General features: G+C 35.6%; 1 protein-coding gene across 6 annotated transcripts in view; it reads right to left on the reverse strand.

Annotated features, from left to right (window-relative positions):
• ATAD1 (ATPase family AAA domain containing 1) overlaps nt 1–22140 on the reverse strand; it is a 65398-nt gene that overhangs the window by 2878 nt on the left and 40380 nt on the right. For 4 of the 6 annotated variants that reach the window (XM_054503078.2, XM_063670576.1, XM_054503077.2 and 1 more), the window contains 4 exons: nt 20278–20384; nt 14882–14971; nt 11612–11662; nt 757–890 (listed from right to left, as the gene is read on the reverse strand). In XM_054503078.2, coding sequence (XP_054359053.1) covers nt 757–890; nt 11612–11662; nt 14882–14971; nt 20278–20384 — 382 coding nt within the window. Of the gene's footprint in view, nt 1–751; nt 891–3682; nt 3770–7039; nt 11248–11611; nt 11663–14881; nt 14972–20277; nt 20385–22140 lie in introns of those variants that run through there. The other 2 variants (XR_008504843.2, XM_054503080.2) reach the window with 2 other exon arrangements.

Consider the following 22140-nt stretch of genomic DNA (forward strand, 5'->3'; position numbering starts at 1 on the left):
ATCTTTCTATATCAAAGCCCGCAAAACATTTTTTTGCTGAAGTTTGCTATGGCAACACACTGCAATTAAATATATGAATACCACAGGCAAGGAGTGAAAACCCTAGGAAGGTGAGGAAGGGAGACCAAGAAACAAAGGGACAAGAAAGAGTTGGAGAATTCCTTTAACACAACCCCTAAAAGTACACTGGAGTTCACCAAGAATCACAGAAATTGTTAGAAGGTTGATATTCTGAAAAGAAATGCAGTATAATACTGGTTCCAGGCAAGTGGCATTTTAGGAAACTTCCTTTAGGACATGGTTCACCAGGGCTGAACTATTCCAGTTCATTAGTGTCTTTGCTGAAATAAGGCTGGTAAAAAAATTGGATTCTCAACTTCACTATACTTTGGAACTGGTTCCAAGTAAAATTGCTGCAGTGATAAATGGTTTCTTTATTCAATAAATACATTTTCGTTAACAAATTGAGGTCTAGTCTTCAGTATCTCCAATTTACATGTGAAATTTCCACGGATCATCAGAAGAAATTCACCTTTTTTCTCCTTGATTCTAGACCCTTCCCACAATTCTGCCCTCCTTCTTTTTCAGAATTCTGCTTTGGACAAATGGCAATAAATAAAGTTGCAGGGGGTGATAATCCAAATTTACCTTTTATTTCATAAGCGGTGTTTCTAATATAAAGCGAAATAAAAGAAACTAACCTAAAAGCTCTAAAAGGTTTTGACAAGTATTAAAAATCAAGTCAAAATAACATACCTTTCTTCTGATGTAGAATTAACATATTCTCTAACACAGAGGAGGGCAGCATCTCGACACATCTCTTTTAGGTCACTTCCTGAAAACCCATCAGTTTCCTGGGCAACTTCTAGCAGGTCTACATGCCTATCCACCTTAAACAAATATAAAAACATGCTTAAAAAACAAAAATAAATATATTGCAAATGATACTTCCAAACACCCATCTTAAAGAAAGTTAAGCATATTATAACTGCATGGGAGGAGAAACAATAGTTTCTAGAAGCTTTTTTTAACCACAAAAGCTTAGAAATTTGAAATATAATTTTCATTATTTGTCCTTATGATTAAGACAAATAATTATCACTAGATACACTGTAGAGTGATGGGGAAGAACGGATATTGGACTTGCTTTGATATCTCTCAAGAAGGTACCAAGGTGACATTTTTCTGTAATATATTCAACATACAGTACTTGGCAAATAACCTACATCATTAACTCCAGAGTCCATTACAAAAAAAAAAACAAAAACAAAAAAACTCAACATTCCTTTTAATTGTAATGCTTGGTATTCTATTATCTCAACATGAATTTAGCACCTATACTTTTGCTCCTCAAGCTAAGCTTATTTATAGTCAAGCCAATTAAGTGACTGTCCTAGCCACATAATAGACTTGAGATAGTCTAATCATACTCAACTTATGTACAGATTAAGAAGAGAAAATAAGCAAAAAAACCTATAACTACCATGTAGTAAATGATTCTTATGTCTCATTCACTGGGGTAAGCACTTTGTATGTATTATTCTCATTTAATCTTTTCAGAAACTATCAATTTCATTTTCAGATAAGAATCATGAGACCTGGACAGGTAAACACGGTCAGAGCCAGGATTTGAACACAATATAGTGAGGTCCAGCTGTATTTTTCCTCTGTTTAGCTCATCACTTGTTACAGCAACATTTACTTTCCCCCACTGATGTGAAATGCCACCTTATAGTTACTAAATTCCCATTTGTATTTGTATTATATTTACTAAATTCCCATTTGTATACGTGGAAGACACAGTGTTTTAGGAAGAACAGCAACTCTACACAAGGACAAGAGACTTGAAGGTGAGACAACACTGCCAGCTCTGCAACTGTGACCTCACATGACAGTGCTCTCATTCCTAAACGTTACAGTTACATGAAGATAAATCATGTTTTTGGATAAAAAGAAACTGAACCCAGAGGGCAGGAGTGCAAGCAGCAATGATAAGCAAAGCAAATGGTAAATACATGGATAAATCTAAATAAACTTTAGCTATATAAAGAGTAGTAATAATAGTTATTATAGTAGTCATAATCATTTGGGGTATAAAAACAAAGTGGAGCTAAAATGCTGTACAATAAGAACATGTAAGACAGAGGAGACATCTACATTAAGGTACTCTAAAGTGTTACAAGTAAAGCATTAAAAAGAGGATACAGATATTATTAACTTAGACTTTATTTATGTATGTCAAAATACATAGGTACCACTAAAGGATAGAAAGCGTACACTAAAGGAAGAAAGAGAATGTGTAATTTCCAAACCAATAGAGGAAGGGAGAAAAACAGAATAAAGAATACAAGAGCAGTATTAACAAACTCAGGACTAGAGGGTTGGGACAAATAAGCAAAGAAAAAGCATAATAAATGGAAAGCATTAAAATAATAATGAATGAATCCAAATTTATGAGTAATCACCATAAATGCAAATAGACTAAACTTGGCTGGTAAGATTTTATACAAAAGAACCCAAAATGTAGCTATTTGAGGTTTATAATAGACAATACTTATGCTAAAGGGAAAAAACCCGGCTTTGTGTTACATTTGAAATAAAAACAAAGAAAAGCAGGAAGTAAAAGGCTGAAAGACATCAACTATTAATAAAAAGAAAGCTAATGTAGTTCTAGTTACATCAGATTTTTACTCAAAATGCATAATTGAGAATAGAAGTCATTATATAATGATAAAAAAAATTCACCAGAAAAATACAACAATTCTGCACTTGTAGACATACATGTAACATGGCCTCAAAACATATACAGCAAAAATTTACATAATTACACATAAAAATGGGCTAATTCACAATACTGGAAGATTTTTAACTTATGTCTCATGTACTGCCACATCATTGAGTTCTTAGGACTGGTGACAGCACCTGTGATCTAATGTACATACATGTATATAATTTAGATCTTAGTCCTTTGATGGTTATAGGGTTGCAAATATTTTCATTGTGGCTTATTTTTTCACTTTGTTCATGTTATCCTGTGATACAGAAGCTTTAAGTCTGATTATAGTCAGACTTCTCTATTCTCTTTCCTTTGTAGTTCTTAATTTTTTGTGAATTGAGAAACTCTTCTCATGTGTCCTTAAGAGACAGACACATACAAGGATCTAATTTTTCTACTGTTTGTAAAAAGAATAAAAATAACATATACCTATATACATGTATTAGGTATCTGTTCACATATATTCACGGGATTGATAAACTCTATCAACTCCTGGACAGCAGGTTACCAATGACGGTGATAATGGGAAGTGGCCAGTGGTTGCTTAAGGCTGTACTTAATTAAAAAAAAAATATGAAGCAAATGTGGAAATATATTAAAATCGCCTGTTAAATATGGGTGGAAGATAATGGGGCTATGTGTTTATATGTTTGAAATATTTCATACATTTAACAAACTACTTTAAAGAGCTTTCCAAACTATACTCTGAGATGTTAAAAATTAAACATCCAACACTTCCTCCTGTTTTTGACCACTCCGTTGGGCCACACTATGTTCTAACCACTCACAAATCTTGTGCCTGACAAGATGATACAGTTAGAAAGATGAACCAACCAAGAATAAGAAAACAAAGAAAAGAAGATTCCAGTCACTGGGGGAGCAAGATTTAATTAAGAGGTACCATACCCTAATGGTTAAGAGTAGGCTCCATCACTTCTTTGTGTAATCCTGGGCAAGTTATTACAAAACTTCTCTGGGTTTCAGTTTCCTCAGCTGTAAAATAGGACTAATATGTACTCCTTAGATAAATGAGGATTAAATAAAACAATGTATAGCTCACCAAAATGCTTGGCACATAGCAAGCACTCTAAAAGTAGCTCATTTTGTTGTTAAGATAATAGCTTTTAGATAAACCACAAAATAATGAGAACTCTTTTCATTAGGCAACTCTGAAGGCAATTCCCAAGTTAAAAAGGTTTTGAGTATAGGCAGCAACAGCAGAATAAGTTAACAGACTTCTAAAATAGCTTGAAAGAATGATACTTACTTATGCAGTTGTTTATTATTATATACACCATTAATAGTATACTTGCAAATAACATCTCTGTACTCTAAGCATTTTACACTTATAATTTTATTTCAAGACCAGCTGGGGCAAATGATGGACCCTGATATGGTCTGGCTCTGGGTCCCCACCCAAGTCTCATGTTGAATTTAATTCCCAATGTTAGGGGAGGGACCTGGTGGGAAGTGATTGGATTATGGGGGCAGATTTCCCCCTTGTTCTCATGATAGTGAGTGAGTTCTCTCAAGATCTGATGGTTTAAAAGTGTGTGGCACTTCCCCCTTCACTTTCTCCCTCTCCTGCTCTGCCATGGTAAGACGTGCTTGCTTCCCCTTCGCCTTCCACCATGATTGTTAAGTTTCCTGAGGCCTCCCAACCATGCTTCCTGTACAGCCTGTGGAACGGTGAGTCAATTAAACCTCTTTTCTTCATAAGTTATCCAGTCTCAGGTAGTTCTTTATAGCAGTCTGAGAACGGGCTAACACAGACCCCATCTCAACAAAAAAAATTTTGTTCACTAGCTGGGTGTGTCTAGCTACTCAGGAGGTTGAGGCACGATCACTTGAGCCAAGGAGTTCAAGGCTACAGTGAGCTAGGATTACACCACTACATTCCAGTCTGGCTAGAATGACGAGGCTGGTCAGCTAGAATGTAGGAGACCGTCAGTTCTGTCTCAAAACAAAAAACAAACAACTACTGCTGCTATATCATATAAAAGTAATTTCAGGTCAGTTTGTATAGGGAAAAAAGCTACCTCCTTAAAGTCAGACAAAATACTTCTATAGGGTATAAATTTTATCAGTGCTAATTCTTTTTATACTTAAAACCTTAAGCCAAAATCACTACACTTATCTTTTTAAAATAAGCGAATCATGTTAAGGAATACCTATCAATAAAATAATTGTAAAAGAGTAGAACACAGTATCATTTCAAAAGCTTCAATCTTTTATTTAGAGAAGAAGAAATCAAAGTCTAGAAGTTCATGTGAATTAAAAAAAAAACAACAAAAAACCCTTATTTAGCTCCACAATGTATAAGCATGACAGTGCTCAGTTTACCAAATAAATATATGTGCTACTGATTTGAGGCATCTTTAACAAAATTAAATGAATTTTCTTCAGATTTTATTGAAGTAGCAGTAATCCTTCAGCATATAAATACCAACCAGTGGGAAATGACGAGATGTTCTGTCAGCAATTATCCAGAGAGCATTCATATTTTGCAACATGAAACTGATTAGAGACTATACTTTGTGGTTTTATGAATAACAGAATTGCTAAAAATTCCCTGTATCTGCTGGGTGGGATGGCTCATGCTTGTAATCCTAGCACTTTGGGAGGCTGAGATGGGTGGATTTCTTGAGCTCAGGAGTTCTAGACCAGCCTGGGCAACATGGCAAAACCCCATTTCTACTAAAAATACAAAAAATTAGCTGGGTGTGATGCATGCACCTATAGTCCCAGCTACTCAGGGGGCTGAGGCGGGAGGATCACTTGAGCCCAGGAAGGCTGCAGTGAGTTGAGATCGTGCCACTGCACTCCAGCCTGGGTGACAAAGCAGAGATCGTCTAAAAAAAATTCCCTGTAGCCATGAAAAATATAATCCTAAAAGAATTTCCAAAGACAGTACTGTTTAAGAAAGCAGAATACTGAATACTAAAATTTAGAGACATGTATAATTTCTTCCTCTTATTTTTTTTTTTTTTTAGAGATAGGATCTTGCTCTGCCACCCAGGCTAGAATGCAGTGGTGCATCCACTGCAGCCTTGAACTTCTAAGCTCAAGTGATACTCCTGCCTCAGCCTCCCGAGTAGCTAGGCAGACCCAGTTAAATTTTAAAATTTCTTTGTAGAGGTGAGGTCTCATCATGTTGCCCAGACCTGTCTCAAACTCCTGGCCTCAAGTGATCCTCCCACCATGGCCTTCAGAAGTGCTAGGATTACAGGCATGAGTCACCAAGCCCAACACTCACATGAGTAACTTCTTAAGTTTAAATGTGAAACTAAATAACCTGTGTAAATTATGGCTCTGTTACAAGGGCTTAAATTTCATCACTTGTACTCATATTAATCAGCTATATGTAAATCATCTGCATCATCTCCAGCTACACTAGACCACATTATATTTCAAAAATGTTATAAACTTCCAGTCATGCAAAACGATCCTTCATTAAAATGGTTTAAATTAAATAACTGTATTGGTTAACTTGAAGTCTCCAAAATTGTAACTACCTTCTAATATCTGTTAAATTTCTAGCCACACCATGGCCATCCTAATTCAAAGGAACTTATTAATCTAAACAATACTACAACTACACTTTTTTTTTTTTTTTTTTTTTTTTGAGACAGAGTCTTACTCTAGTCACCCAGGCTGGACTGCAGTGGCACGATCTCGGCTCACTGCAACCTCCGCCTCCGGGGTTCAAGTGATTTTCCTGCCTCAGCCTCCTGAGTAGCCGGGATTACGGTTGCCAGCCACCATGTCCAGCTAATTTTTTTTGTATTTTTAGTAGAGACAGGGTTTCACTATGTTGGCCAGGCTGGTTTCGAACTCCTGACCTCAGGTGATCTGCCTGCCTTGGCCTCCCAAAGTGCCAGGATTACACAATGTTTTTTTGAAAGCAGTTATCAAAAATTCAATTAAAAGTCAGCCGGGCGCGGTGGCTCATGCCTGTAATCCCAGCACTTTAGGAGGCTGAGGCGGGCGGATCATGAGGTCAGGAGTCCGAGACCAGCCTGATCAACATGGTGAAACCCCGTCTCTACTAAAAAAATAAAATAAATAAAAAAATAAAAATATATATATATATATTAGCCGGGTGTGGTGGCGCGCGCCTATAATCCCAGCTACTCAGGTGGCCGAGGCAGGAGAATCGCTTGAACCCAGGAGGTGAAGGTTGCAGTAAGCCCAGATCATGCCACTGCACTCCAGCCTGGGCGACAGAGCAAGACTCTGTCTAAAAAAAAAAAAAAAAAAAAAAAAAAGGCAAAATATAATTTACTAATTTTTTATCTAGGACCAAAGTTCCTTACCTAAAAAACATGGAGGATTTTAGGAATTTCTCTGAAACTGTACACATTTCATGTACATAGTTTTCTTAGAAAAGACTACTTTTATCTCATTCTTAAAGGGCTCTATGACATGCTCCCCCCAAAATGATTCATAACCACTGATCCTAATCTTTGTAATTTGCTAGGTTCTTTAAGCTTTTGCATACACTATATGTTATTTTGGTATGTTTTAAGGAAATAGGTCGAGAATGGTGGTTCATGCCTATAATCCTAGCACTTTGGGAGGCCAGGGCAGAAGGATAACTCGAGGTCAGGAGTTCAAAACCTGCCTGGGTAACATAGCAAGATCCTTTCTCTACAAGATTTTTAAAATACAAAAAACAACTAGCTGTGCATGGTGAACCATGCCTGTAGTCCTAGCTACTTGGGAGACTGAGGTGGGAGGATCACTTGAGCCCAGGAGATCAAGGTTGCAGTGCACTATGATCATATCACAGCACTTTAGCCTGGGGTAATACAGTGAGACCCTAAAAAAACAACACGTCAGCCTGGGTAAACAGAGTGAGACCCTATCTCTCCTCTCTTTTTTTTTAAGTTCCATGGAACTCTGCTTGATAAGATATCCGATCTCTTTAAAAAATAAATAAATCATTAGAAAACAACTGAAAGACACAAAGGTAAACAACCCAGAAAGACATATATGCCTTTGGGCAGAAAGATTCAACACCAAAAAGATTATCTTAAATAAGAATCCACCAAAAATATTAATGTTTGTTTTTCTCCTATGTAAGACAAATTGATTCTAAAATTTATGCAAAGAAAAAGAATTAAAATAACCTTGGGGCTCAGGGACAACAAGGGATATATAGTTCTACCAGATATTAAAACTTACAAAGCCTCAATAATTAAAACAGTATTAATGCTAGTGCATAAAGACACAAAAGACCAAGACCTGAATTTAAAGTCCAGAAACAGAGCCAATACATACGAGAATTTGGTAAAAGTGGCATCTCTAGTGGCCATAAAAAAAAAAATGGGCTGAGCGCAGTGGCTCACGCCTGAAATCCCAGTGCTATGGGAGACCGATGCACGTGGATCACTTGAGCTCAGTACTTCGAGACCAGCCTGGACAATATGATGAAACCCTGTCTCTATGAAAAAATACAAAAAATTGGCCAGGCGTGGTGGCATATGCTTGTAATCCCAGCTACTCGGGAAGCTGAGGTACAAGAATCACTTGAACCTGGAAGGCAGACGTTGCAGTGAGCAGAGATCACGCCATTGTACTCCAGCCTGGGTGACAAAGCAAGACTCCGTCACAAAAAAAAAAAAAAAAAAGGTGTTGGACAACTAGGTATCCATCTAGAAAAACAAAACCAAAGCTGGATTCATACTGCATATCATCTATCTAGATAAATTCCAAATATGATAAAGATTTAAATGTAAAACGTACAAGCCACTGAGATATTATGCTTCTCCTGATGGAAGAACATAATTCTACCTACGAAGGTGTGCTGTCCTGTCCTGTGTCTCCTCCCCACCAACCTGAACCTCATCCGGCCTCTTGATTCAACTACCAATATTAGAGGAACAACTACTCCTCTGCAATCGGCAAAACCCAGACTGTGGACAACTCAGGACAAACCCAACCTAGTTTCTCCAGTAAATAATTTTAAAAGGTTGGGTGTCGGGGGGAAGCAAGATAAGGGAAGAACCTATAACCTATAAATTAAAAGAGACATAAAATCTATCAAAGAATTGCAAATTAGGAAATTCATACGATCTTGAGTCAAATACATGGTTTAAAAAAGGCATTTAGAAAACAATAATCAGAGACTTGTACATAGACTAGATAATGAAAATAATGAATTACTGTCAATTGTTCAATAGGTATAACATGGCAATGAGGCTAGGTTAAAAAAAAAGAATCCTTTTCTTTTAGAGATACAACTAAAACATTTATGGGTGAGATATAATGGGAAAAAATAGGAAGTGTGGAAGTAGGGCATGGCTGGAGAAGAATTAGCCATGGGGTTTCTGGTAATTCAAGGAAGGAGGGAAGCCATACAAATACAAGTATTTTGATAAAAGTAGCATCTCTACTAAGGCTCATTCACTATCAGAATCTATTTGATTTATTAGTTTATACAGTGAGTTCTAACAGTGAGTTTAGATATCAAGTTTGGGATAAAGAGGAATACCACGTTATTCAATTATATGCAGTTATTGAGTTTTGGGAAAACAGGCAGCAAGAGTTTGGAAAGTGTGGAAAATTACTTTATTTATAAATCTGGGAGTAGGAAAGGCCTTTAAATTTATATTCAAAATCCAGAAGCCGTAGGGGGGGTGGGTGGGGGGGGAAGAAAACTCCAATAAAATCGGAAGACAACTTGGAAAAAAATATTTTCAAATCATACAAAGGGCAAATCTCCATAATACACAGAGTTCCTACAGATTTATTATGAAAAGGGGCACTGCAATAGAAAAATGGGCAAAATATATGAATATACAGTTCACAGAAAAAAAATTCAAATGGTTCTTAAACATACAATATTCATTCCATCCCTAAAGAATGCAAATTAAAACTTTAATGAGATAACCATTTTTGACCAGCTGTGGTGGTTTATGCCTATAATTTCAGCCTTGGGAGGCCAAAGCGGGGGGGACTGCTTGAACCCAGGAGTTCAACACCAGCCTGGGCAACACAACAAGATACCGTCTCAACAAAATAAATAAATAAATAAAAAGAATTAGCCAGGCTTGGTGGTACATGCCTGTAATCTGCTTGGGAGGGTGAGGCGGGAAGATTACTTGGGCCCAGGAGTTTAAGGCTGCAGTGAGCCCTGATCACACCACTGCACTTCAGACTAGGCAACAGAGAGAGACCATGTCTCAAAAAAGAAAAAAAACAAAAACAAAAAAACAGAGAGATAACCATTTTCTACCTATCATGTTGGCATGAAGTTCCATAACATTCTGTTGGCAAGACTATAGGAAAAGAGGCACTCTTTATCACAGGAATATGAGTAAACCGGAACAATGTGGCAATAGCTACCAAAATTATAAACACTCTAATCTTTGATCTAGCAATTCCGCTCCTGGATAATTTACTTTACTAATATTCCTATACAAGTATGAAATGACATACACACAAAGTTATTAAATGTAGAATTTTTATAATAGTGAAAGACCAGAATCAATCCAAATGTCCTTCAATGTGGCATTGATTAACTAAATTCCAGAATGTCCATACAATGGAATCCTATGTAGTGTAAAAACAAAGACAGACAACAGAATAAGGAAACTAGATGCTAATATGGAAAGATCTCAACGATAAGTAAAAAAAGCAATGCACAGAACAGTGTGTATGTGTTATTGATAGTTTATATAAAAAATAAGTAAATAAAAGGAGAAATAACATATGAGGCTAGGAGTTCGAGACCAGCCTGGCCAACATGGTGAAACCATGGTAAAAATACATGGTAAAATGCAAAAAATACATGGTAAAAATACAGAAATTAGCCGGGTGTGGTGACACATGTCTGTAATCCCAGCTACTCGGGAGGCTGAGACATGAGAATCACTTGAACCTGGGAGGCAGAGGTTGCAGTGAGCCAAGATCGTGCCACTGCAATCCAGCCTGGGCTACAGAGTGACACTCTGCTTCAAAAAAAAAAAAAAAAAGAAAGAAAAGAAAAAAATATATACAGGAAAAAAGAGAAGATTTTTCTCCATGTATTATTAAATATACATACTTTAATTTTTGAAACATGTGACCAAAAAAACCTTAAACACAAAAGCTATTGAAAATTTTGATTACCACAATTTCTTAAATTTAAATTTCAACTTCAAAAAATATTGCAATTTTCAGCACTACAGGAAAGGTTAAAAAAATGCAATTAAGTAAAAAACAACAACAAAAAACTTCTGTAGAAAAACAAATGTATCTTACATAAAATCAGACAATAGTCTGAAAAATATCAGAGCATTTTAATGCACAGATACAAAAACACATGGCTCTAAAAACATAAGAAAAGTATCTTTAACTCACATATACCATAGTTACTGAGTTACATAAGCAACCAAGAGGATTCAGGTCAAGTTCAAAGGTGTATCAGTGCCTCAGTCTTTTTGGCATCAGGGACCAATTTTGTGTAAGACAATTTTTCCACAGACCTGGAGAAGTGGAGGAGGGGGGCATAGTTTGGGGATGATTCAAGTGCATTACATTTATCATCAGACTCTCATAAGAAATGAGCAACCTAGATCCCTCGCATGCACAGTTCACAATAGGGTTTGCAATCCTATGAGAATCCAGTGCCGATGCTGATGTGACAGGAAGTGGAGCTCTAGCCCACAGCTCACCTCCTGCTGTGCGGCCCAGTTCCTAACAGGCCATAGACCAGTACCGGTCTGTGACTGCAGGGGCTGGAGATCCCTGGGGTATATTATCCTCAGATTCCTTCCTCATATTTCTCTAAAATAACTTTATGAACATCAGATTTATAGGATGGGGAAAAAAATTTTATTTTCTACTTACATTTTCATTTTTCAAGATGAGTTTCAGGATTGCTTCTCTCTGTTTTAAAGCCTAAAAGTAGGATAATTTCCAGTTAGCATTTTTATTTTTTATTTTTTTAAAAAGATCAAGTAGTGTTCCTAATATTTTGTCCCTTCAAAAGTCTCTCTCATTACTTATAGGAGATGACAAACTTTGAAAAGGTCAAAGCAACTAGATTCAAGACTCTAGAGTAATTATCTCTGGTTCTCCTACTGAACTGTATCTTCTTACTCTCATCCCCAGTGCCTAGTACAATGTTTGGGAAATAACACACTTTTAATCTTTAATGAGTAAATGAATATCTATGACTATAATGTCTTCCCTCTATAGTTCAGCAATCTTCATTTTTTTCCCTTTATGTAGGAAACTCATGAAAACTCACCATAAAATTTATTATCAGTAATTTAAAGAGATGGCAACAGTAACTTCTCAGTTCCTCCATTTCCTTCTCCTTCTTTGACCACTAATTTATATTAGTGAATTTTAATGTAGTGCTGATGATATATTTGTTTACATGTCTGTATGCTTTTCCCCCAGTGACAATTCCTATTTTTACACCATACAATAAATATAAACTACATTTAGCTCCTTTTATAGAATCCCTCAGCTATATAGTCAATATAGATGCTTTTTAAAACTATCATGGCTGAATTTATCCCTATTCCCACAAACGTCGACAAAACAGAGCTGGTTACAATGACTACCAAATCAAATTGCTTGAAAAACAAACCAAACTCTGCTCTTTCTGTATTTTAAGTGTGTCAAGTAGGAAGGTTAATTTGATATGTCATGTGAACACCAATAAATACTCTTTGTTAAACATTTCACTTGGAGAAAAGTTTTAAGATTAACCATACACTTTACATCATATTAAATAAGAAAAAAAACTAACCTATAAAGTGTATTCACTAAAATGGAATAAAATGGAGGTTACAAATTTCCATTTCTATGTTAACACTATACAAATTTATAATAAATTTGATAAAAACTGTTACAACTCATTTTGATTACTCACACGACATATTAAATTTACAACTTTAATACTGGCTACTTTCCATGCTACTGTATCCTATGTTCTATTCTACTGTACATCAAAAACCTTAGCCGGCCAGGCACAGTGGCTTATGCCAGTAATCCTAACACTTTGGGAGGCGAAGGTAGGAGGGTCCTTTGAGGCCAGGAGTTGAGACTAGCCTGGGCAACATAGTGAGATCCCTGTCTGTAAAAAAATTCAAGAATTAGCCAAATGTGGTGGTGCATGCCTATAGTCTTAACCACTCAGGAGGCTCAGGTGGAAAGACTGTTTGAGCCCAAGAGTCAAGGCTGCAGTGGGCTATAATTGTACGGCTGACAGAGCAAGACTCTGTCTTAAAAAAAATAATAAAAATAAAAAAAAACCTTAATTGTCCATTGTACTAACTATTGGATTAGTGATAGAGATTCTATAAATTATCTTCAGAACCAATTAGGTAAACAAATTTTTAAAAAAGTGTTCTGATGTCTTGCTTACAAAATCAAAACTCTTGTGCAAAGCATATGAAGTTCACCTAAACCCAGAAGCAGTCTACCTTTCCAGCCTCCTCTCCATCTATATTCCTTGGTGCTGCGCTCACCAAACTACCCTTAGAACTCACCATTAAACAGTGCTTCCACAAATTCTTGACTTGTTCATTCTGGCAGGAAAGCCCTTCCTTGTCTCATTTGCCTGTCAAATTCCTACCATCCTTCAAGGTCCAGCTGGATTCTGTAAATTCCATGGACTTCCCTGACAGAATATTAGTTTTCATCAACATCTCAGGCTCTCATAGCTCTTTAAACATACCTTCATAAAGCATATTTTACATTATTTATTTCTGTGTCTGCCTCTCCAAAACAGAGTTCTTCGAGGACCAGACCCATGTCCCATTCACCAGACCCTAGCAGGTCTCTGACACATATTAATGCTCAATAAATATTAGTCTTACTAGGCTGGGTGCAGTGACTCACGCCTGTAATCCCACTTTTGGAGGCTGAGGCAGGCAGATGATCTGAGGTCAGGAGTTCGAGACCAGCCTGGCCAACATGGTGAAACCCCGTCTCTACTAATAATACAAAAATTAGCGGGGCATGGTGGTGGAAGCCTGTAATCCCAGCTTATTGGGAGGCTGAGGCGGGCTTGCTTGAACCTGGGAGGCAGAGATTGCAGTGAGCCAAGATCGTGCCACTGCACTCCAGCCTGGGTGACAGGCAAGACTCTGTCTCAAAGAAAAAAAAAAATCAGTCATACTAAATAAATTTTATAGTCTCCTAAATTAAGTTTGAAAATCTTTTCATTGATTCATTGGGTAAATTTTCTAAGGATGTGCACACACTTAACCACTTTATTAGAGTTGTAGCTATAGTAAAGAGTTGATCAGAGTAATTTTATAGAGTCCATAACCATCAATCTTTCAGAGATCATGTTTACTACCAAAAACCAATCTGATAAATTACAGAATATAAATGGGACAAATGATTTTTAGCCAGATTATAAATGGAATTAGAGTAAGTTCCTCTACATGGCAACACATGTAACATGCTGATTGTATGGAACATATTTTCTACTAGTAAAACCTGTTTTTTCTTTCCTTTACAATCTGAAGGCAGACAGAATCCAAGATTTCAAGATCTGTGCCAAAATTATAGTGTACTGGTAAGTCATAATCATCTACTAGAGGGTACTTCTTAACTAACAAAAAATGCTAGAAAGAAGGCAGAACTGGTTTAACACCATCTAAGCATTTGCGTTCTTAAGGTAAACTATGATATCTACTGGAATCATTAATCCTATCAGGGAAGCACTGACTACATCTGCCAATACTCAATCAAATAAATCCCTGTTGTTGTTCATGCCACGCCTTCTGAATAGAACAATTCTTCAAGCGAAATTTCTCCAATTCTATTCTATGCTAAACCAAAACTATAATTTAGATTTTCTTATGTATTTTCCTGTATAGATGACTTCCTATATCCTAAAGTAAATCACTAAAATAGCCAGGCAAACTTGAGATAAATGTATATCTATACTTTGAAGAGAAGCAAGTAACACTAATCTTAGGATAGAAATAAAGAGAGTGGAAAGGACAAAGAAGCTACTGTCAGGGTTTGCCCCATTCCTTCCCTGTCATAAGTAGCCCTATATGACAAAATATTCCCTTCTTAAAATTAAAGGTGAAGACCTATAAAAAGGTGAGTATTTAACTCTTCATAATATCAATCAAGACCACCTACAGGCTGGTTGATATGAAATCTTGTAGGCATTCTTCTCATTATAGCCGAGTCAAGATCCTGAGGACGATTGGTAGCTCCCATTACTATGACCTAAGTGTATAAAGAAAACAGAAGATATTAAATCTACCAATTATACTCCTCTGAGAATGTTATTACTAGGGCTTAGTTTTAAAAATTAAGTGGTATTTTAACTAAATCCTTTGTAAGAAATCTGATTTTAAATCACTATTATTCAACTATTTACAGGTATAAATTGAAGTTAATCCTAAATAAATCAAATAATAGCAAAACTGGAAAACTAATGCATTTCACTTCATGTTTTTCTAGTAATTAAAATATGTAATGTTCAGTTGCAAATAGCCACTGAAGAATTACTAAAATTTGCTTTTAAAAAACTATTGTATTTTGCAAACTATGATTGCTTAATGAATACATGTTGAATGACTAAAAGCCATTATGTTATAGCTTGGGTATACAGTTTGGGAGTATAGGGGGATAATTCAAGTCCTTAAATAATAATATTATGGAGAGAATCATTTCCCCTTAATAAGTCTGAAGATTCTGGTAACTGTAATAGATACTGTGTACTTTTTCTCTGTATTTCACATCATCATCTCATGGTACTATCAGCATTGCAGGTGATAGCTTCTCAGTGCGAAATAAAGTCTCAAGTAATCCAACTTTAAACAAAGATAACAGAGTATAAGCAAACATCAAAATGCTGGGAAGAACTCTTTTTAAAAATGCTGGCAGCCCTGCCAACCTCTGGGTCTATGTCACTTATTTATAAAGGATGTAGAGATTTAAAAAAAAAAAAGGAACTTTAAAAATAAACATGAATAAAAACAAAGATATATAAAACAAGTTAATTTCTGAAGGACATCAATATTACCTTTGCTGTTGATACTTCAGTATAACCCAGTAACAATACACATCTGCCATCCAAAGTGAAATTTATTGGTATTCCATGGAAACACATTTCTCTAACATTACCTTATTTCTCCCTAAGAGGTTTTACATTTCTGAAATAATCCAAATCTTATATTCTACTTCTACTCTACATTGAATGACATTCAGGAGCCTCAGAGCCCAATTACTTTCAATTAACTGTGAGAGTTTGCCACCTAGAGGAAGAAAATATAAACACAAATTTGAAAAATGTTAGTTCCACAACACAACATAATGCAAGTTTGTATTTGTGTTAAGTGGTCCTAAAATCAAAATATTAATGCTCATATCTATTTTTCTTTATTTTCTTTCTTTTTCTTTTTTTTTTTTTTTTGAAGACAGAAAGTAGCTGGGACTACAGGCACATGCCACTGTGCCTAGCTGATTTTTCCGTCTTTAGTAGAGACAAGGTCTCACTATGTTGCCTATGCTGGTCTGAAACTTCTGGGCTCAAGCGATCCTCCCCCCTCAGCCTTCCAAAGTGCTGGGATTACAGATGTGAAAAACCACGCCCAGCCTCTTTACTGACTTTCTACAACTCAATAAAATTAATAAAAAAGAAAAAATTTCTTCCAAATTTAAAACAAACAAATCTTAAAAGTGGGTGAATGAACTAAAAGCATAAGATAATGAATGAGTATAAGTAAAAAAAAATCACAAAAGGCACTGTGGTTAAGTCAATATTTGGGGGAGGGAAAAAAGGGAAATGGGCAGCATTTGAAGAAACGTAGGACAAAGCAAAACAAAATTTAAAAGCCAGTATAGAGGATGGAATACTAAAAAATAGAATCAAGGAATCCAAATAAAACTAGTAAAACATGGCCTATTGAGTATGTATAACAGATACTGATGATGAAAAAGCAAAAGTGATTGAAATCACGTGTAGTTTCACATAAAGAAGCAAATTCTAAGGGGTAATTTTAAGCAGCAAAAGCAGAGAACCTTTTCATATATATTAATTCAATACAAATGAGCTAAAATTTAAAACAGGAAGTGACAGTAATTTTTTACTACTTAAGAAACAAAATCAATGCTCCTTTTAGGTGTTAGTTGTTCAAACTTTTAAAAAATCTTTATTTTCTGTTCCTGCATTCATTTGCTAAGAATCATGGCCTCCAGCTTCATCTGGAGGAGGGAGAGGATCAGGAAAAATAACTAATGGATAGTAGGCTTAATACCTGGGTATGAAATAATCTGTACAACGAACTCCCCAAGACACAAATTTATCCATGTAACAAACCTGCACATATACCCCTGAATTTAAAATAAAAGTTTAAAAAAAACTCTTTAAAACAAAACATGAAGATAATTTTATCATTTCACATTTAAAATAATCAGACCTAAATTTACATCCCAAAACTTTAACTTCATCAATGAATACCCTAAAACACTATCTTTTATGTCTCATGTCTCTCAAGATGAAGAATATGACATCAGTTACTAAGGTTTCCAGAAACAGTGACGGGTTTCATTGAGCCTTTCTCTATTTCTATTTCCTTGGTGACCATATTACAAGAAAGCTAGCTAGGGTACTGGGCTCTCTTCATAATCATAGAAAAGACAGTTCTAGAGAAGAGCTGACTGGTTCATATGAAAGTAGAATATGTCTGAAACTATTACTCAAAATTAATAATATCAACTTTAACCCCCCCCAAAATACAATAAAGGTTAAAAAGTGACTGCAATTTAATAAAAAAGCAGCATCTTCATTTGCTCTCTCAAATCAAAACTCATCATAATGAAAACAGTAATTGCTATTAGTGCAATAAGGAATTTTGGTTCTGAAAACTGTTTTAAGTTATGCTGTACCAGAATCATACTGTGGAGCTACAGATAAAGTGGCTCTGGAGAATACTTCATCCAATTGCCGCTATATCTCCTGCTGAAAATAGTTGAACACTATGCTCTGACAGGGTACAAAATATTAAGATATTTTCTCTTACATGGGCTAACTTTCCAGTTGTCTAAGTGCTTTAAGTATTATTTCTCAGGGAGAATAATTAGTTTTTGGTAACCTGTACATGAGTCCCATTGATAAACTGCATAGATTTATCAAAACCAATTATTAATGAAAAATGTTTCTATTAATGTTACCTAAATTTATCTATGTTATGTTTTTTCTCTAATCATTCAACAAAAGCTAAAGGCTGTTTTTCTCATAATAAAACTACACTTTCACAAACATAATGTAGAATCTGGAGGACATGTGGCTTAATTTTCTTCTTGAGAATGTTGTTGTTCAGACTTTTGACTTATGCTAATGCGGTGGGCTTAAGGGATCCTTAAACCCTCTGGCCACAAAAAGACAATATTTAAAAGACTCAAATAAATTAATCTACAATTTTGCAAAGAAGTAAACGAATTAAGCTAAGGCTGGAGGTAAAGCCTATGTACTTAACTCAGATTAATTCCTCATAACAGTTCTGAGGTAGGTACTATTCCTCCCTTTTTATAGATATTATTCCCTCTATACAGATACAGAGTGATTATAAAATTTGGCCAAGGTTACACAGCTTGTTGATGCCAGGGTTCTGATTTTCTAATCCAATTAGAAACATGAGTAATAAGCAAGAACCTATCAAAACTGACCTGGTAGATTTGAAAAAAAATCTAAGAATTTCTAAAACTGAAAAATATAATACTTGAAATAATAAGCTCAATGAAAGAGTCAGATAGTAGAACAGCTTCAAATGAACCAACCAGAAGAAAGGAAAAGAAATTATCCAGGACATAGCACAGAAAGACAGAAAATATGAAAGAGACGTTAAAAAAGACATGAAATAGGCCAGGCACAGTGGTTTAGCCTGTAATGCCAGCCAAACTTGGGAGGCCAAAGCGGGCAGACTGCTTGAGCTCAGGAGTTCAAGACTAGCCTGAGCAAGATAATGAAACCCTGTCTCTACAAAAAAAAAAAACACCTAAATTAGCCAGGTGTGGTGGCATGCACCTGTAGTCCCAGAGACTCGGGGTGCTAAGGCAGGAGAATCGCTTGAGCCCAGGAGGTTGAGGTTGCAGTGAGAGCCATGTTCACGCCACTGCATTCCAACCTGGGCAACAGAGTGAGACCCTGTCTCAACAAAACAAAACAAAACATGAAATAGAAATAAGGTCCTACATATATCCAACTGGAATTACAGAAGGAGATAAAACATGGAGAACAATAATTGAAGAAATAATAACTGAATTTTAAAGAATTCTAAATATAATACTTTTTTTAAAAAGGCAAAAACAGATTACGAAATAGGAAATACTAAAGTTGGCTGGGCACAGTGGCTCATGCCTATAATCCCAGCACTTCGGGAGGGTGAGGTGGGTGGATCAGTTGAGGTCAGGATTTCAAGACTAGCCTGGCCAACATAGTGAAACCCAGTCTCTACTAAAAATACAAAAATTAGCTGGGCATGGTGGTGCATGTCTGTAACCCCAGCTACTTGGGAGGCTGAAGCAGGAGAATCACTTGAACCCGGAAGGCGGAGGTTGCAGTGAGCCAACATCACACCACTGTACTCCAGCATGGGCGACACAGCGAGACTCCATTTCGAAAAAAAAAAAGAGAGAGAGAAAATACTAAAGTTAAAACAACAAAAGAACACTGTTAACTTTTCCATGAGATATAAGTAAGTGATTCATTAAAAAAAAAAAAAAAAAAAGAAAAAGAGAAAATGGTTCTAGGATGTTTATTTCCAGCAATCTGGCTGAAAAAACAAACATGCCAGATTAACTTCTTTTTAACTTTCTTTTAAACCACTGAGCTGACAAGAAAGCATGGAATATTCAGAGGCCAAAAACTAAATGAAAACTGGGAACCTAAAGAGGAAAACTGAAAAATAAAGCTCGCTTTCTCTTTGGTCACATAACAGGGAACAAGCTATGGTTTCACAGCCATACAGGAGGAAGAGGAAAAGCCTAGGATACAACTCTGTCTTGTATAAAATTGGGATCCTAAAGATAGGCATAGGTGACAGGAAGTGAGAAAGTGTTGTCAGTTTCAGCTACTAATGAACTCTGTCAAATGAAAATCAGGGAAGTGACTAAGAATTGACAGTAAAGACTATAAGGAATTATGGTAAAAGTCAAAAGTAAGAATTGAGGAAAAGAGAAAACAGTTTTTTAAAAAAATGTACACAATACCCACGGACACTAGTCACTTCCTCTCCTTAGCACTGTAGGTTCTGAAAATTCCAAGGACAGGCTTTACTCTGGTGTCTTCTCTTCTGTTGCGTCTGTTTCAGGCATTTAGGCAATCTACTAATGTTTTGGTAAACATGAAGTCCTCAAATTGGATAAAGTTTATACAAACCATATTCTTTTGGATCCTTATCACTTAGTCATAAGTGTAAATAATTATGAAAAAAAAGTTTGTATAAAAGCATAATAAGTAGCCCAGCAAATTTTCTATTAAGAACAAAAAAACCAACACAAGTTGAGGGCAGATTTTATTCAAATACCTGGCAGCTGTGATCAGTATCCAGTCCATCCCAGAGACTCATAAACTGGGCTTTCATCATGGCTGTAGCTTCATGGTCAGAACTTGAACGGTTTCGTAGAAAGGAGTCTAGAAGTAAAAGGTCCTTAACCTTAGAAATTAAGAATTAATTATTTACCCTTTTTTTTTTTGAGACAGTGTCTCACTCTGTTGCCCAGGCTGGGGTGCAATGGCGCAATTACAGCACATTGCAACCTTGAACTCCCAGGCTTAAGTGATCCTCCTGCCTCAGCCTCTCGAGTAGCTAGGACTACAGGTACGTGCCACCACGCCTAGCTAATTTTTTTTTTATTTTCTGTAGAGACAGGTCTCACTATGTTGCCAAGGCTGGTCTTGAACTCCTGGCCTCAAGTGATTCTCCTGCCTTGGCCTCTCAAAGTGCTGGGATTATAGGCATGAGCCACCATGCCTAGCCTTATTTTATTTACTCTTTATGTAATTTCAAATGTTCCTAACATACTGAAATGATAAACGTTTTAGATGATGGGTATTCTAATTACCCTGGTCTGATCACTATATACTATAGTGATCATTGAAATGTCACTCTGTACCCCATAAATATGTGCAATTATTATGTCAATTAAGAAAAATGAAAAGAAAAAAATTGTTTTAAAGCTGAAAACTTTATGAAAGATTACAAAGAAATTGGGCTATGTGTTTTAGACATTCTGATACAATAAACTTGGTAAATTATTAGGCAAATTAAAACAATCATTCATAATTTTCATTTCTTCTCTAAAAATACATTCATGACAACATATGTAAGAAAAATGAAGGATCTAGTACTGAGAGGCTGGAAGAGTTACGTGGAATCTCAGATGAAAGCCTGTGTGTTTTGCCTCTAACTTTCTAGGTCACCTGAACCCTATGTGCTCTTAGTTATGGGGTTGCATACTTTTTTCTCATGCAGTTTCCTGGTAATAAACAAAAACGACATGGAAAAATGAGCAAAACACTATTAAGCTGAAAAATGTAGGACAGAAAATGATTTAAAACATATATGCTGGAATGTACATACATATGTTATACAAGGTAAAAAAAGCTTTTATGGAAATATACCAAAATGCTAATTACGTTGTATTATAGCTCAGGGATGGATTTAAGGACAAGTTTAACTTTCTCTTTTAAATTATTTTCTGTCTTCCAAATTATCTACAATGAACACGAAATGCTTTTTTTAAAAAAAGGGGAAAACAATTTTATTTTAGAATATAAGACTGAAAGGTGCTACATCCTAATAATTAAAAAAATAAAAATAAAAATAAATCTAGGATTTTCTAGTACAATCCCCATTTCAAATGTTTTGTCTTGTATCCTATAAATCACTTTTATTTCTGAATAACTATTACATTTTAGCATTGAAACTACAACACAAACTTTGTCGATTATACATGCAAGTGGCACAAAAATATCTTGTAATGTGCTATGTCCACACTTCAAAAAAAGTATTTTTTATAAAAAGTAATTCCAGCAAAAACACATTACCATGACATATGAGAGTCCTGCAATGGCAAACATATATGCTAGATTTATTTAAAGTTTAATTTTGTAAAATCTGTCCTATCATTGGACTATAATTCAAACTAACCCATCTATTCTGAAGGTGGAAAAACCAGTCATTTTAAAACTGCTTAATCTTTAAAGATAAATTTTAAAATTCAACTGCCTACTTAATCTTCCTAATCTTCACTATCAATAAGTGGTTTTGGCAAGATGGTTACTTAAAATAATATGAAAAATTTAAAATGCTAGATGTGTATAAATAACTACATCAATCATTAAATTAAGTGTGAGTGGATTAAAGTCCCCAAATACATGACTAAGA

The sequence above is a fragment of the Pongo pygmaeus genome, chromosome 8, assembly GCF_028885625.2.
Source record: "Pongo pygmaeus isolate AG05252 chromosome 8, NHGRI_mPonPyg2-v2.0_pri, whole genome shotgun sequence".
NCBI classification, from domain to species: Eukaryota; Metazoa; Chordata; class Mammalia; order Primates; family Hominidae; genus Pongo; species Pongo pygmaeus.